At 35.2% G+C, this 13579-nt stretch overlaps 1 protein-coding gene across 3 annotated transcripts in view; it reads left to right on the plus strand.

The window, feature by feature from the left end:
* The window catches only part of DLGAP5 (DLG associated protein 5), a 41428-nt gene that overhangs the window by 16238 nt on the left and 11611 nt on the right, over positions 1-13579 (plus strand). For all 3 annotated transcript variants that reach the window (XM_037835309.1, XM_037835311.1, XM_037835310.1), the window contains 6 exons: positions 4635-4909; positions 5633-5760; positions 6134-6263; positions 7993-8078; positions 8864-9024; positions 12045-12137. In XM_037835309.1, coding sequence (XP_037691237.1) covers positions 4635-4909; positions 5633-5760; positions 6134-6263; positions 7993-8078; positions 8864-9024; positions 12045-12137 — 873 coding nt within the window. The remainder of the gene's footprint in view (positions 1-4634; positions 4910-5632; positions 5761-6133; positions 6264-7992; positions 8079-8863; positions 9025-12044; positions 12138-13579) is intronic.

A 13579-nucleotide genomic window follows, 5' to 3' on the forward strand; every position in this document is an offset into this window, starting at 1 on the left:
CTATTGTGGAAACATATGCACAACCTAAATCTTCCCATTCCAGCCCCTCCCAAGCATTCCACTTAGTGGGATTAATCACATTCACAATGTTGCAATGCCATCACCTTCCCACCATCCATTACTAGAAATTTCCTCTCACTCCAAAAAGAAACTCTACACTCATTTCTTATTAACTCCCCAATGCCCCTTCCCCCAGTTCTTGTAACCCATACTCTACTTTTCATCTCTATGATCATATTCTCTGATACTTTCTTTGTGTTTACCATGGGGCTTAAATTTAACATCTTAAATCTACAACAATCTTGTTTTCTTTGATACCAACTTAACTTCGATAGGACACTTGAACTATGTTCCTGTACTCCTTCATTCCCCCACCATTACATAGTTCTTGTCAAAAATTACATATTTTATATTGAGTCCAAAACCACTGATTTATCATTATATTTGATGTCTTTTAGATCCTATAGGAAGTAAATAGTGGAGTTACAAATCAAAAATACAGTAGTATTGGTATTTATATTTACCATGTGATCTTTATTGGAAATCCTTATTTCTTCATGTAGTTTCAGCCAATTGTATAGTGTCCCTTCCTTTCACCTGGCACAATTCCCTTTAGCATTTCTTATAGGACTGTTCTACTGGTGATGAAGTCCCTCAGCTTTTGATTATCCAGGAATGCTTTCATTTCCCCCTCATTTTTAACCTCCAGGTGTTTGTGAATTTTCTAAGTCTCTGATGGTTATTGACTTCTATTTGTATTCCATTCTGGTCAGAGAATGTGCTTTGAATAATTTCAAAAATTTTTTTTTTAATTTATTGAGGCTTGTTTTATGTCCCAGCCTATGGTCTATTCTGGAGAAAGTTCCATGATCACTAGAGAAGAATGTGTATCCTGGTGATTTGGGATATAATGTTCTGTATATGTCTGTTAAATTTCTCTATATCTCTCTCTTTTCTTTGTTTCTCTGTCAGTAGGGCTCCCCTTAGTTTCTGAAGTAGGGTAGGTCTTTTATTAGCAAAATCTCTCAGCATTTGTTTGTCTGTAAAAAATTTAAGCTCTCCCTCAAATTTGAAGGAGAGTTTTGCTGGATAAAGTATTCTTGGTTGGAAATTTTTCTCTCTCAGAATTTTAAATATGTCATGCCACTGCCTTCTCGCCTCCATGGTGGCCGCTGAGTAGTCACTACTAAGTCTTATGTTGTTTCCTTTGTGTATGGTGAATTGCTTTTCTCTTGCTGCTTTCAGAACTTACTCCTTCTCTTCACTATTTGAGAGTCTGATCAGAATATGTCTTGGAGTGGGTTTATTTGGATTTATTCTATTTGGAGTTTGCTGGGCATTTATGCTTTGTGTATTTATATTGCATAGAAGGTTTGGGAAGTTTTCCCCAACAATTTCTTTGAATACTCTTTCTAGACCTGTACCCTTCTCTTCCCCTTCTGGGACACCAATGAGTCTTAAATTTGGACATTTTATTTTATCTATCATATCCCTGAGATCCATTTCGATTTTTTCCATTTTTTTCTCCACTTCTTTTGTTCTTTCATTTTCCATTCTGTGTTTCTTGAGGTTGCTGAGTCGTTCTTCAGCTTCCTCTAGTCTTGTACTATGAGTATCCAGACTCTTTTTAATTTGGTCAACAGTTTCTTTTATTTCCATAAGATCATCTATTTTTTTATTTACTCTTGCAATTTCTTCTTTATGCTCTTCTAGGGTCTTCTTCATGACCTTTATATCCTGTGCCATGCTCTTTTTCATGTCCTTTATATCCTGTGCCATGCTCTCGTTGTTTGTCTTTAGTTCTTTGATTAATTGCTCCAAGTACTGTGTCTCCTCTGATCTTTTGATTTGGGTGTTTGGGTTTGGGTTATCCATATCATCTGGTTTCATCATATGCTTTAAAATTTTCTGTTGTTTTTGGCCTCTTGGCATTTGCTTTACTTGATAGGGTTCTTTTAGGATATGAAGGATTATTGAAACACCAGTCTCTAGTTTGTCAGATCTACAGCTTGGTGGCATACAGTTTCTCTAACTAACCAGCAGATGGCATCCGTGAGTCACCTGTTCCCCTCAAGTCAGTTCTCTCCAACTTTGTTTTCGTGGTGTGTAAGGGTCTGATTCTTGTGGGGTTCAATTGGTGCACCAAGTTTGGGTGTGTTGTTGGTGCTGTCCGCCCTGAATGTGGGGCGTGTGTCTGAGTGGTTAGGGAAGCAGGGCAGCTTTAATAATCAAACCTCCCAGGTGTTCCTGGAGATTTAAGACTGTTCCAAGAGTCTAAACCTTCAGTTCGGTCTCACCACAGATTGTCTCTGCCGCTGACCCACAAGTCCTTGGTATTGGCGTATGGGATTTCTGAGTGGGTCCCTCTTCCCAGCTGTGCCCTTCTTAGGGCCTCTGCTGAGGGACGGCTGTGCTACGTCACAAGTGTACGCCGTCCCTTAAGGGAAGTTCTGGGCCACCAGGCCATGCAGGGGCATTCCCAGCCTGCTGTAAGGATGGCTGAATGGGGCGTGTTAATTTCCCCCTTTTTGCATAGCTCTGCCTTCCCAGCTCCGGGACAATTAGCTGTGGGTACACTAAAGGCTGTTGTCCAAGCCCGATATTGTGGCCTGTGCTCGTGCTGTTGGAAACACTTTCTGTCATACTGGGTCCCTTGGTGCATCTCTGGGCTGTGGTGCCTGTGCTGGGCAGGAGTGTTCCCAGCCCACTGTGAAGATGGCTGCAAGGGGCAGGGTTTTTTTCCCCTTTTGGCTAACCTCTGCCTGCCTTGCTCTGAAACACTTAGTAGCGGGTGCTCAGAAGGCTATCTTCCACCCCAGATATTGAGGTGTTTGCAAAACCTGTTCCTGCCACACTTCACTGTGTGGTTCTCACTGCCATATCTGCAGCCGCTTTCGTTTTTTTTAAAAAAAGAACTAGTCTGCCTCCAAACGCCAACCGACGGTTTCCCCACACCGCAGCGCGGCCGCCAGACATTCAGCTGGCTCACTCATTCATTTCCAAATGCAGACTCTTGGTTTCACCAAATGCACAGTCCCTGTGGATTTAGCAGACCTTGTCCAGCTGGTGCATTGCTGGAACTGGTGTTCTGGTTCATTGGCTTTTATCTAGTGTTTTTCACAGAGGCGTTTTTTTGCCATCTCACCTAGCCGCCATCTTAGGTTCTCCCTTGTGAGTCATTATTAAAACTGCTTTTGCTGCATGGTAGCCAGAGAAGTTTAGAAGTGTGATTTGTTAAATATGCCTTAACAGAATCCTTGGACTTTAGTGATAACATGACTTAATGACATTTTCTATATTTGCTGCTGTGTTTGGATGGAAGTGAAGTCTTCTGGTTGGTGTTTATACCATTGAATCCCAGTTCCTAAAATGTCCTGTTGCTTTTGCTGACTTTTAACAAGGATGCTAGTTGAAGAATATGTGTTTTAAAAAAAGGAAAGGAAGAATTATATGAGACATCTGTTGCCGTTCTCACCTTCTCCCTCAACTTTATACCCCCTTCTTTCCCTCTCCTTTTTGTTTTTAACACTTAAGCCAAAAGTTTATCTGTTGCATACATGTTTTGTATCTTTAGGACATAATAATAGAAGTTAAATTAAGTTCACGTTAAGTACTAATACACCAACAGTGTATGTGTTAGGGAGGTGTTTTATTCGAAATAGATATATTCTTCTATCTTATACTTTTTTTCCCCTTTAAATTAAAGAGTGTTTCAGGAAAAAAAAAAAGTGAAAGTCTTAGAATGAACTAAACTCAATTCCTTGTAAGAAGTTGATTCCTTTCGTAAGCAACTTGATTGCAGTCTGGTCTGTATCTTAACTGTATTGTAGCTACAGACAAACTGGTCAAAGGAGGTCTATTAGCTACTTTTCTGGAAAACAGATTTTCCCCTATAAAGTCATGTTATTTAAAAAAATACCCAGCGATATTAGATTTGAGTTTATATCTCATTAAAAATTCAAAACTTAGAAACCTCTAAACATTATATTTATATGCCAAGTAACAACTGATTTGAAAAAAGAAAATATACTTCATATTTTATGTAATCAATCTTAGTACATCACTTTGAAAAATATTTTTGCTCATGTGATAAGTATTTTTAAAAAGAACTTTTTCTTGACATAGTAATCATTGACTAAACATCAGATTTCCAATTCTCAAGCCATTGTTATTATTGATAAAGTAAAAGATAAATATTTTAGTTAAGTGAATACTTCCATTTTAGTTTGCATGTATTTTAATTTGTTTTAATACCCAAAAAACATTTTTTAAAAATATATCTATTGTGGTAATATATACACAACATAAAATTCCTTGCTTTAACCACTTTCAAGTATAAAACTCAGTGGTATTAATTACATTCACAATGTTGTGCTACCATTACCACCACCACTATAAAAGGTATTCTTTAGTCCTTTAATTAGGATTGGTTGTCTGTCTTCCAGGATCACAGCAGTAGTTTAATGTAGCTGGTTTTCTGAGTCCATGTATACATTTAATTTTATCTTTTTTTGTCTCTCAGAGTATATACATGGGACATATAGCTCAACAGTTACATTCTTAGGTCTGTAAAAATTGGTCTCATGTATCTCTAGAAGAGCAATTCTTAATTTACTCTTTTTACTTACATCTAGGATATTTCTTTTAAAATTGAAAGAGAAGAGAATACTTTGGATTCCCAGACCGGTGCAACAAATAGAATGGATCCAGATGGAGTCTTATTAAAAATGGAAAGCTTACCTAAGACAAATTCTGCAAAAATGAAAGGGAAGAATTCCTTTGCACCTAAGGATTTTATGTTTCAGCCACTGGATGGTCTGAAGACTTATCAAGCAACACCCATGACTCCCAGAAGTGCCGATGCTTTCTTGACACCCAGTTATACCTGGACCCTTTTAAAAACAGAAGTGTAAGAAAATAATCTTAATAATGAATTCTTTGCTAAGATGAATAACAAAATGTTAATGGCCTTTCTTAAATTTGACCTGGGCTTTTAAAATGTTATTGTTTAGTTAGTGACCCTGTTAATTATATATCAAGAAAAAAATTTTTTTTTAATTCTTCAGAAGGCTACAGTCACATTTGAGTGTTTTGTTTTGACATTTCCTATGTACTGTTATCGTTATTTTTACCACACCATTATGGAGGGAGGGGTTGCTTTTAATAAGTGACTTTATTATAATACTTATTAATACATTTTTAGAAAGAAGAAAACTGCTATAATACTCAGACATGATTTTGCTGAGTACCGTCATGTTAGAAAATCTACCTCTAAAGACAAAAATGATTAACTTGCAAAGTGGAAAAAAATCAGTGAGAATCTTTAAAAGAAAAGGCCAAGGTTATTTGCAAAAGCTACCTGGCAGCAAATTTACTAGAAACTGCTCAGTAGCATTCCAGATTGTTAAGTGCTTATATTCCATTAAGAGAGCTTAAAAATCTTTGAATCTCATTACAATTAGTAAAGTTGGTATTTAAATTCTTTCTTTTCAGAATAAACATATCAAAACAAACAAAAAAAAAAAAACCTTATTTCTATTTTATCCCAGATTTTAAAAGTCTGCAATTTCAACATCCCTCAATTAGATATATGGAGTTACATGTTTCATGAAGTATTTTTTGTTGTTTTCAGTGATAAGACTCAAGAAGCAACAAAAGAAATTTTGGCACAAAATTATGAAACTTACTCTACTGAGACTGTACAGCAGGATTCAAATAAATTACCATGTCTTTTGGGTTCTCTCACAGCTTGGAATGAAGGTACAGTAATTTAATTAGATTTTTATTTGCCCTTCTGGATTATGATTTATCAGTGATTTGTTTAGACTCTTTTTTTACATGTGGTTCAAGGATATGTCCTCAGAGTCAGAAAGATTAGAAAGCATGGGTAAAGAGATAGAATGAGAACTACAGACTGAGAAGAGAGGGGGGAAAATGTAAACGTAAAGAGATGAAAAATATTGAGAGAGACATTAGAGGAAATGTGAGTGAAATAATTGAAGCAGAATTAACATTTTTTAATTCTATGTTTAAAAAGTTGAAACATTTTAAAAAATTGATCTTTCTGTGGGGGCTGTCATTTTTAGGAATTGTTCCTTTGAAATTTATATTGTAATATTTTCTTAATTTATAGAACATGTCTTAAATAAAAATGAAGCCACTACTAAAAATTCAAGTGGCCTTCTAATAGAAGAAGTCATCCCATCACCTGAAATAAATGAAGGCCAGATACTTCAGCCACAACATGATGTTCCATATTTCAGGTTTGTCTATTTCCAGTGTAGGAATTTTGTATTAATGTCTAGACAATTAAAACCAAAATTAAAGAAAATATTTTTAACCTTAGTACAGAGACTAATTAGAGGGAAACTGACATTAGACAATTTTCTTTTATGTTTTAAATTTTAATTTTTTTTTTAATAGCTAGTACATCCACATAGTTCCTAATTCAAAAAATAGGAAAAAAATATTCAAGTAAGAAGTCTCCTTCTAAACTTTCAAAATCCCATAGTTTGAATCTTCCACAGAGGCAATCAGTGTTATTGTTTTCTTGTGAATCCTTCCAGTGATAGATAATGCATGTGTGGGCAAATACAAACATATATATATTTTTCTCTTTTTTTTATATAAACAGTAGCATATGTATATATACACACACACACTATTCTGTTTTCATTTAATGTTAAATACTGGAGGCATTTCATTTTAGTACTTGAAGAGCTTTCTGTATTGTTGTTTTATGTTGTTTTTTAATGGCCACCTAGTATCCAATTATATGGATATACCACAATTTACATTTGGTTTCAGTCTGCTGCTATCACAGTCAATGCTGCAAAGATTAACCTTGTATACTTTCAATTCTCTAATATGCAAATATATAATGACTTCAATTTATACTCCCTCCAGCGATGCATGGGAGTTCTTGTTTTCACATACATTTTCCAGTGCAGTATTAACAATTTTTTGAGTTTGGCCAATGATATAGGTGAGAAATATTATTTCACTATAATTTTAATAGTCACTTGTCATGAGTATACTTTCAGGTGTTTAAGAGCCACTTCAATTCTTTTTAGAGACATAAGGTTTTAGAATTGTAAGGGCTCTTGGAGATTGGCTAGTCTGTTGTGTTGTTCAAGTGAGACATTGAGATATTAAGTAATTTATCCAACTAGGTAATGTCAGAGCTAAGTCAGGTCTTCTTTTTTAACTCAATTGTCTATGTTAATGCATTATGTTTATGTAAAGAACTCAATTTTTCTTTTAAGGTATAAAAACCATCCTCAGTTGCTCCTAGGATGCTTTTTATATAGAAAGAGATCAAACTTCCCTTTGACCAGAGTTTCTTAATCTTGATATTGATATTTTGTGCTGGATAATCCTTTGTTGTGGGACGCCATCTGGTGAGTTGAAGGATATTTAGCAGCATTCCTAGCCTCTGCCCACTAGAGACCCACCTCTCCAATTGTGACAGTGTCTTCAGACATTGCCAGATGTCCTCTGGGGGCAAACTTGACCCCAGTGGAAAACTACTTCCTTAGTCCAGGAAAGGCCGAGTAATTAGAATCTGTAAGGCTCTGTCATTGTAATCTCAGACTTAAAAGTTTTTAGCCTCAGCTTACTCTTGACAAGTATATTGTTCTTAGTTCTATGGCCAGTAACAGAATCTGATACATACCATGGAAAGTCTGACTCGGTTCAGCCTCTGAAAAAATGAGAACACAACTAAATAGAGGTGCTAGCTTGAAAAGTGAGCTCTGGCATTATCCATTCACCTAAGTTATAGGTATGACGAATGGACATATGCTGGGTATCAACTTGCACTTATGGATTTTAATGTATCATAATTCCTGAAATATTTAAGCATTAACTCTGAGAAATGAATATTGTAACTAACTTTAGAACTTCCTAATATTATATGTGTCATAATGCTAATACTTAGATATTAGTATGTGAGAAACATTTGTAAAATTGAAGTGTATGTCATAATTTTAGAAATGTTCTCCAGTCAGAAACTGAGAAATTAACATCACACTGCCTTGTGTGGGAAAGGAAGCTTGAATTGGACATTCCAGATGATGGTGAGGGAACATTTGTATTTTTTGATGTCTTAGCTTTGTTTCTTTTCATATGGTTACATTTATCTAAAACATAAAAATCTTCTTTTGTCCAACCTTATAGTTTCATTATTATTCAAAATAGCAAGAATTTTTCATATCTCAACATGTGTTCTAATATTTCTGTACTAAAATGGTATATGACTTAACAGATATAAGTAATTAGAATATTGATAATTATTCCTGTGAGTTAGACATTTGTCCATTTTTATTGTTAGCTTTTTTTGATATGACTTTATAGGGTAATATATCTTGGTGGTGTTTATACAAAAAATATTTTCTGAATGAAAATTACCTAAATCAACATGAAAAAAATTTTCTGAAAAGTTCTCTAATCTTATTTACTTGGGGAAGTTGCTTAGAAAAAAATTCTTTGTGTGCTGTCAGTGTGAACTCCTTAAATAGGAGCTAATGCGTCTTAAGATATCTAAAAGATAATCTTCTTACATAGATGATGTGTGATGAGTTAAGGTTAAATTCTTAGATATACAAGGAGAGATACAATGCTATTTACCATGTAGCAATATGCATGAGAATCAATACTGCTAATTTTTTAGCAGGAATTGAAGCAAATAGTTAATGTTCAGTATTTGTATGAAAAAGTTTTTTGTTTTACTTTGAGGTATGAATTTGGTCTGTAATCCTGAGGATATTTGGGGTGAGGTCTTCTTATCAACTGATTGACTTTCAATAAAGTTCCTGTTTTGTCCTATAACTTTAAAAATCTCATATTCTCATATTCCCTTTAGCTAAAGATCTTATTCGCACAGCAGTTGGTCAAACAAGGCTCCTTATGAAGGAAAGGTTCAAACAATTTGAAGGACTCGTGAATGATTGTGAATATAAGCGAGGTGAAAAGGAGACTACCTGTGCAGATCTGGATGGATTTTGGGATATGGTTAGTTTTCAGGTATGTGGTTAAGTATTTTAAATGTATTAACTTACAGATTGGTTTTGTTTGATGTAAAATTGGGTAACAGTAAAAAAGGGAAATAGTAGCTCCTTAGGTACCTGTAATATTAATTGAGTTATGAGAAGGCACCTTTATAAACTGTAAAGAACTATCTGAATTTTATAACTAATATGTTCCCCTCTATCCATGTTATCAGGATAATTTCTATATGGATTAGAAATGGAGATTGTATTCAGCGGTTGAATAATTTATAATGATTCTACCTGTGAGAAAAATGAATAAATCTAGTCTTTAGTAGTTCAGTTCAACTAACAGTTATTAAGTTCCTACTGTGTGCCAGGCATTGTGCTAGGAATAGGTGAATAAGGCACATTCTTTGTCCCAGAGGAATTTGTAGTTTGATTGGGAAGTCTGACCTGACATATAATTCCAATCTGATGTAGAAAATGCTATGATAGAGGGAATCACTAGGAGGGTCAGTAAAGGTATAGGAGATGATACTTTCCAGCTTTTTGAGCTCATTCTAGAAATAAGCACATAAAGTATCATTTCAAGAACTGTTAGCCAATAACCATTAGACAGTTGAAGAAAGCCTCAAATCTAAAAGAAAGATGCAAAAGCAAGCATACAGGAAGAAATCTATTTGGATAGAGGGAATGGAGTTAATACAAGGAGAAAATAACTTAAAAGCCAGTACTAATAGTCTCAAAGAAATTAGGCAGTTTATCTGTTAAATAAGAATAGCTATAAAACCTTGGAACAACAAGAACAAAACTCTTGGAAGTTAAAAAATAGACAAGCAGAAATATAAGATTTAACAGAAAGGTGAAAGATGAAGTTAAAGAAATCTCCCATGAAACAGAGCAAAAAGAGAAAAAAAAGATGTAAAAAGGGCAACTAGATGAGAAAATTAAGTGGACCAGTCTAGGAAGTATGAAATCCAAATGATAGGAATTTCAGGAAAAGAGAACAGATAAAACAGTGGGGAGGAATTGATTGATGAAATGGTTCAAAATTTTTTCCCAGAACTGGAAGGCATGAATTCCAGATTGAAGGGGCCCATTGAGTGCTTAACATTGTGAATTAGCGTAGATCGACACCAACAATAGCATTAAATATAATTGTACTACTCCTGGGTTGAAGAGATCTAGAAGCATCCAGAGAGAGATAATAAGTTTTATACTAAGGGTCAACAATCAGAATAATTTTGGACTTCTCAGGAGCAGCACTGAAAGCTGGGAGAACAATGACCTCAAAATTGAGGGAAAGTAGTGCCCAACCTGGAATTCTATACCCAACCAGGTGTGAAGGTAGAAAAGTCAGTTTTCGGACATAGAAGGTCTCAAATTTTACCTCCCATTTACCTTTCTTAGGAAGCTGAGAATATACCTCATAAAAATGATGGAATAAGCCAAGAAGGGGGTAAGAGGTGGAATCCATCCCCAGAAAGAGGCTAAAGCAATTGTTGCTCTAGTGAGTGAGAGTCTAAGATGACAGCTGTGCAGCACACTTAGGAAGCAGTAGTTCAGTTTGGAGCAGGGGTCCCAGGGCTCTGTGAGATGTATCTCTGTGAAGCTGAACAGAATAGGATACCTTTCTTGCTTTGTTTTTAATTTACAAAGAGGAGGTTTATCTTCATTATAGAAAGTTTGGAGGTGAGTTGATGATAGTTACATAAAAAACTAAGCAAATAGAAAGCAAAACAATTATGAAGTTTAGAGAAAAAGTTCTGAGAAAAGTAACCATATGGCCCAGATGTGGATAGTGTTTATATAATCATAATAATATAAACATTACATTCTGACTAGTTTTTGTATATTTATCAATTTTCATAAGAATGAGTTGGTTTGCTAATTTATGGATTTAAAAATATTTGGTATGTTTAAATTGTTTACAGTTATTATCTTTATTGATGCTCATTTATTTCTCAGCTTTAACCAGTGGGAGCCTCTTCAAGTTAGCTCCAAAGGTTTTTTGAAAGAGCTTTATTGAGGTGTAATTATATATCATAAAATTCACCTATTTTAAGTGTTCAATTCATTAATTTTTAGTAAATTTTCAGAGCTGTGTAACCATCACTACAATCCAATCTTAGAATGTTTTCTTCATCCCAAAAAGATCCTTTGTGCTTGCTTGCAGTCACTCTCCATTCCCACTTCCAGCCCCAGGCAACCACTAATCTACTTACTTTCTCTATCTCTGCCTTTTTGGACATTTCATATAAATAGAATCATACAATATGTGGTCTTTTACACCTTCCATCTTTCACTTAGCAGGATGTTTTTGAGAATTATCCATGTTGTAGCATGTATCTGTACTTCATTCCTTTTTGTTGCTGAATAGTATTCCATAGTGTGTGTAACACATTTTGTGTATCCATTCATCTGTTGATGGACATGTGCATTGCTTCCACCCTTTGGCAATTGTGAATACTGCCACTACGAACACTGGTGTGCAAATTAAGTGTTCAAATTCCTAGTTTCAGTTCTTCTGGGTGTGTATACCTTGAGTCCTTCTGATATTTGCATTGTTTTAAGAGATACTGGGAGTATGTGTGTGTATAAATACATAGCAAGGGGACTAAAGCATGTTTATGAAACTGTTGACAGTGGTTACCTCTTTGGAGGGGACTGGAAATGGCAGAAGGGTGGAGAACAGACACTCCCATCCTATTCTGTGTATGAATACATATATTATTTGAATCTTTTAAGATGAGATTGTGTTCCCATTGTTTGATTTTTATTTTAGGGATTAAAAATCATTTAAGACGGTTAGTCATATATTACCTCTTTTATGTAGATTTCGGAGGTTTCTAAGACCAACAATATCAATGAACAGTTTTGCCATAAGGATTCTTGTTTTGAATACTAAATTGAGAACGACTAAGTTAGTTTTTTCTGTCTCCAGTTCTGAGTCACCATTTTAATACTGTTTTTGAAGCTTCTTTTCATCTAATTTAACTGATGAAATTAATGGTTAGCATTAATTTGATAAACTTGTGCTTTATTTATTATTAGATAAATGATGTAAACCAAAAATTTAACAATCTGAGCAAACTTGAGGAAACTGGATGGCAAAACAATAATAACACAAGCAAAAAAGTCTTACGGGTAAGTTTATGGGTTTTATATCCAAGTTTATATTATAGGCTGTTCCAGTTTGCTAATGCTGCCTTTTCACAAAACACCAGAAATGGATTGGCTTTTATAAAGGGGGTTTATTTGGTTACAAATTTACAATCTTAAGGCCATGAAGTGTCCAAGATAAGGCATCAACAATTGGGTATCTTCACTGGAGGATGGCCAATGGTGTCTGGAAAACCTTTGTTAGCTGGGAAAGCATGTGGCTGGTGTCTGCTCCAGAGTTCTGGTTTCAAAATGGCTTCTCCCTAGGCTGCAGCTCCTCAAAAATGTCACTCTTAGTTCCTCTTGAGGTGTTTGTCCTCTCTTAGCTACTCTGGAGCAAAAGTCTGCTTTCAAAGGCTGTCTCCAAAATGTCTCTGGAAGCTGCAGCTCCTCTCTCAGCTCCTGTGCATTCTTCAAAGTGTCCCTCTTGGCTGTAGCAAGCTTGCTCCTTCTGTCTGAGCTTATATAGTGCTCTAGTAAACTAATCAAGGCCCACGCTGAATGGGCGGAGCCACACCTCCATGAAAATTGTCCAACCAGAGTTATCACCTACAGTTGGGTGGGTCACATCTCCATAGAAATACTCAAAGAATTACAATCTAATCAACACTAATACGTCTGCCCACACAAGATTGCATCAAAGATAATGGCGTTTGGGGGGACATAATACATTCAAACTGGCACATAGGCTCTTCTACTTTAATTAGATTTTGTTATCAAACTTTTAAAAACATTTAGCTTCAGATTTCATCATTTTACAAAGCAATTTCCATATATTACTTACATTGCCCTGATTGCCTTTTTAAGAAAGTGAGGAAATCATCAACACAAAATTCAGAATGGTTATTTCTGGAAGGAGGAAGGTAAAGTCTGTGATTGAGTTGTGGCATCTAGGAGGCTTCTAAGTTAAACCATATGGCAGGTACCAGATAGGTGTTTGTTTCATTCTTTAAACTCTACTTTTATATTTTGTTGTAATAGTGGTAGTAGATAATTTATATAGTGCACAGTATGTGCCAAATACTATTCCAAGTACTTTAGCTGTATTAACTTATTTAATCCTTACAACAGTCCTATGAGGTCGGTATAGTTGAGGAATCTGAGGCCCAGAAACATTAAATCACTTGCCCATGGTAGAGCTGGGCTTCAGGACAGGCTTTCTCATTCCAGAATCCATGTTTCTAACCAATAGGCAATGCTGCCCCTCTTTTGTATGATATGTTTCAAAACAAAAGAATTTTTTAATAGAAAAGAGTAACAATGACTCTTCAGAATGTCTTTTTCCCTATAATTTATACTGTATATTTTCCTATTATTTTCCCCTGTAAAATTTGCTTTGTTAACATGATAAATTCCATTCTTAGCCATTTCTAGTGATGGCTTTTTTTTTTTTCCTTTTTAGTAATGTTTTCAACTCGAAGGTTTTA

Source organism: Choloepus didactylus, chromosome 4 (genome assembly GCF_015220235.1).
Source record: "Choloepus didactylus isolate mChoDid1 chromosome 4, mChoDid1.pri, whole genome shotgun sequence".
NCBI classification, from domain to species: Eukaryota; Metazoa; Chordata; class Mammalia; order Pilosa; family Megalonychidae; genus Choloepus; species Choloepus didactylus.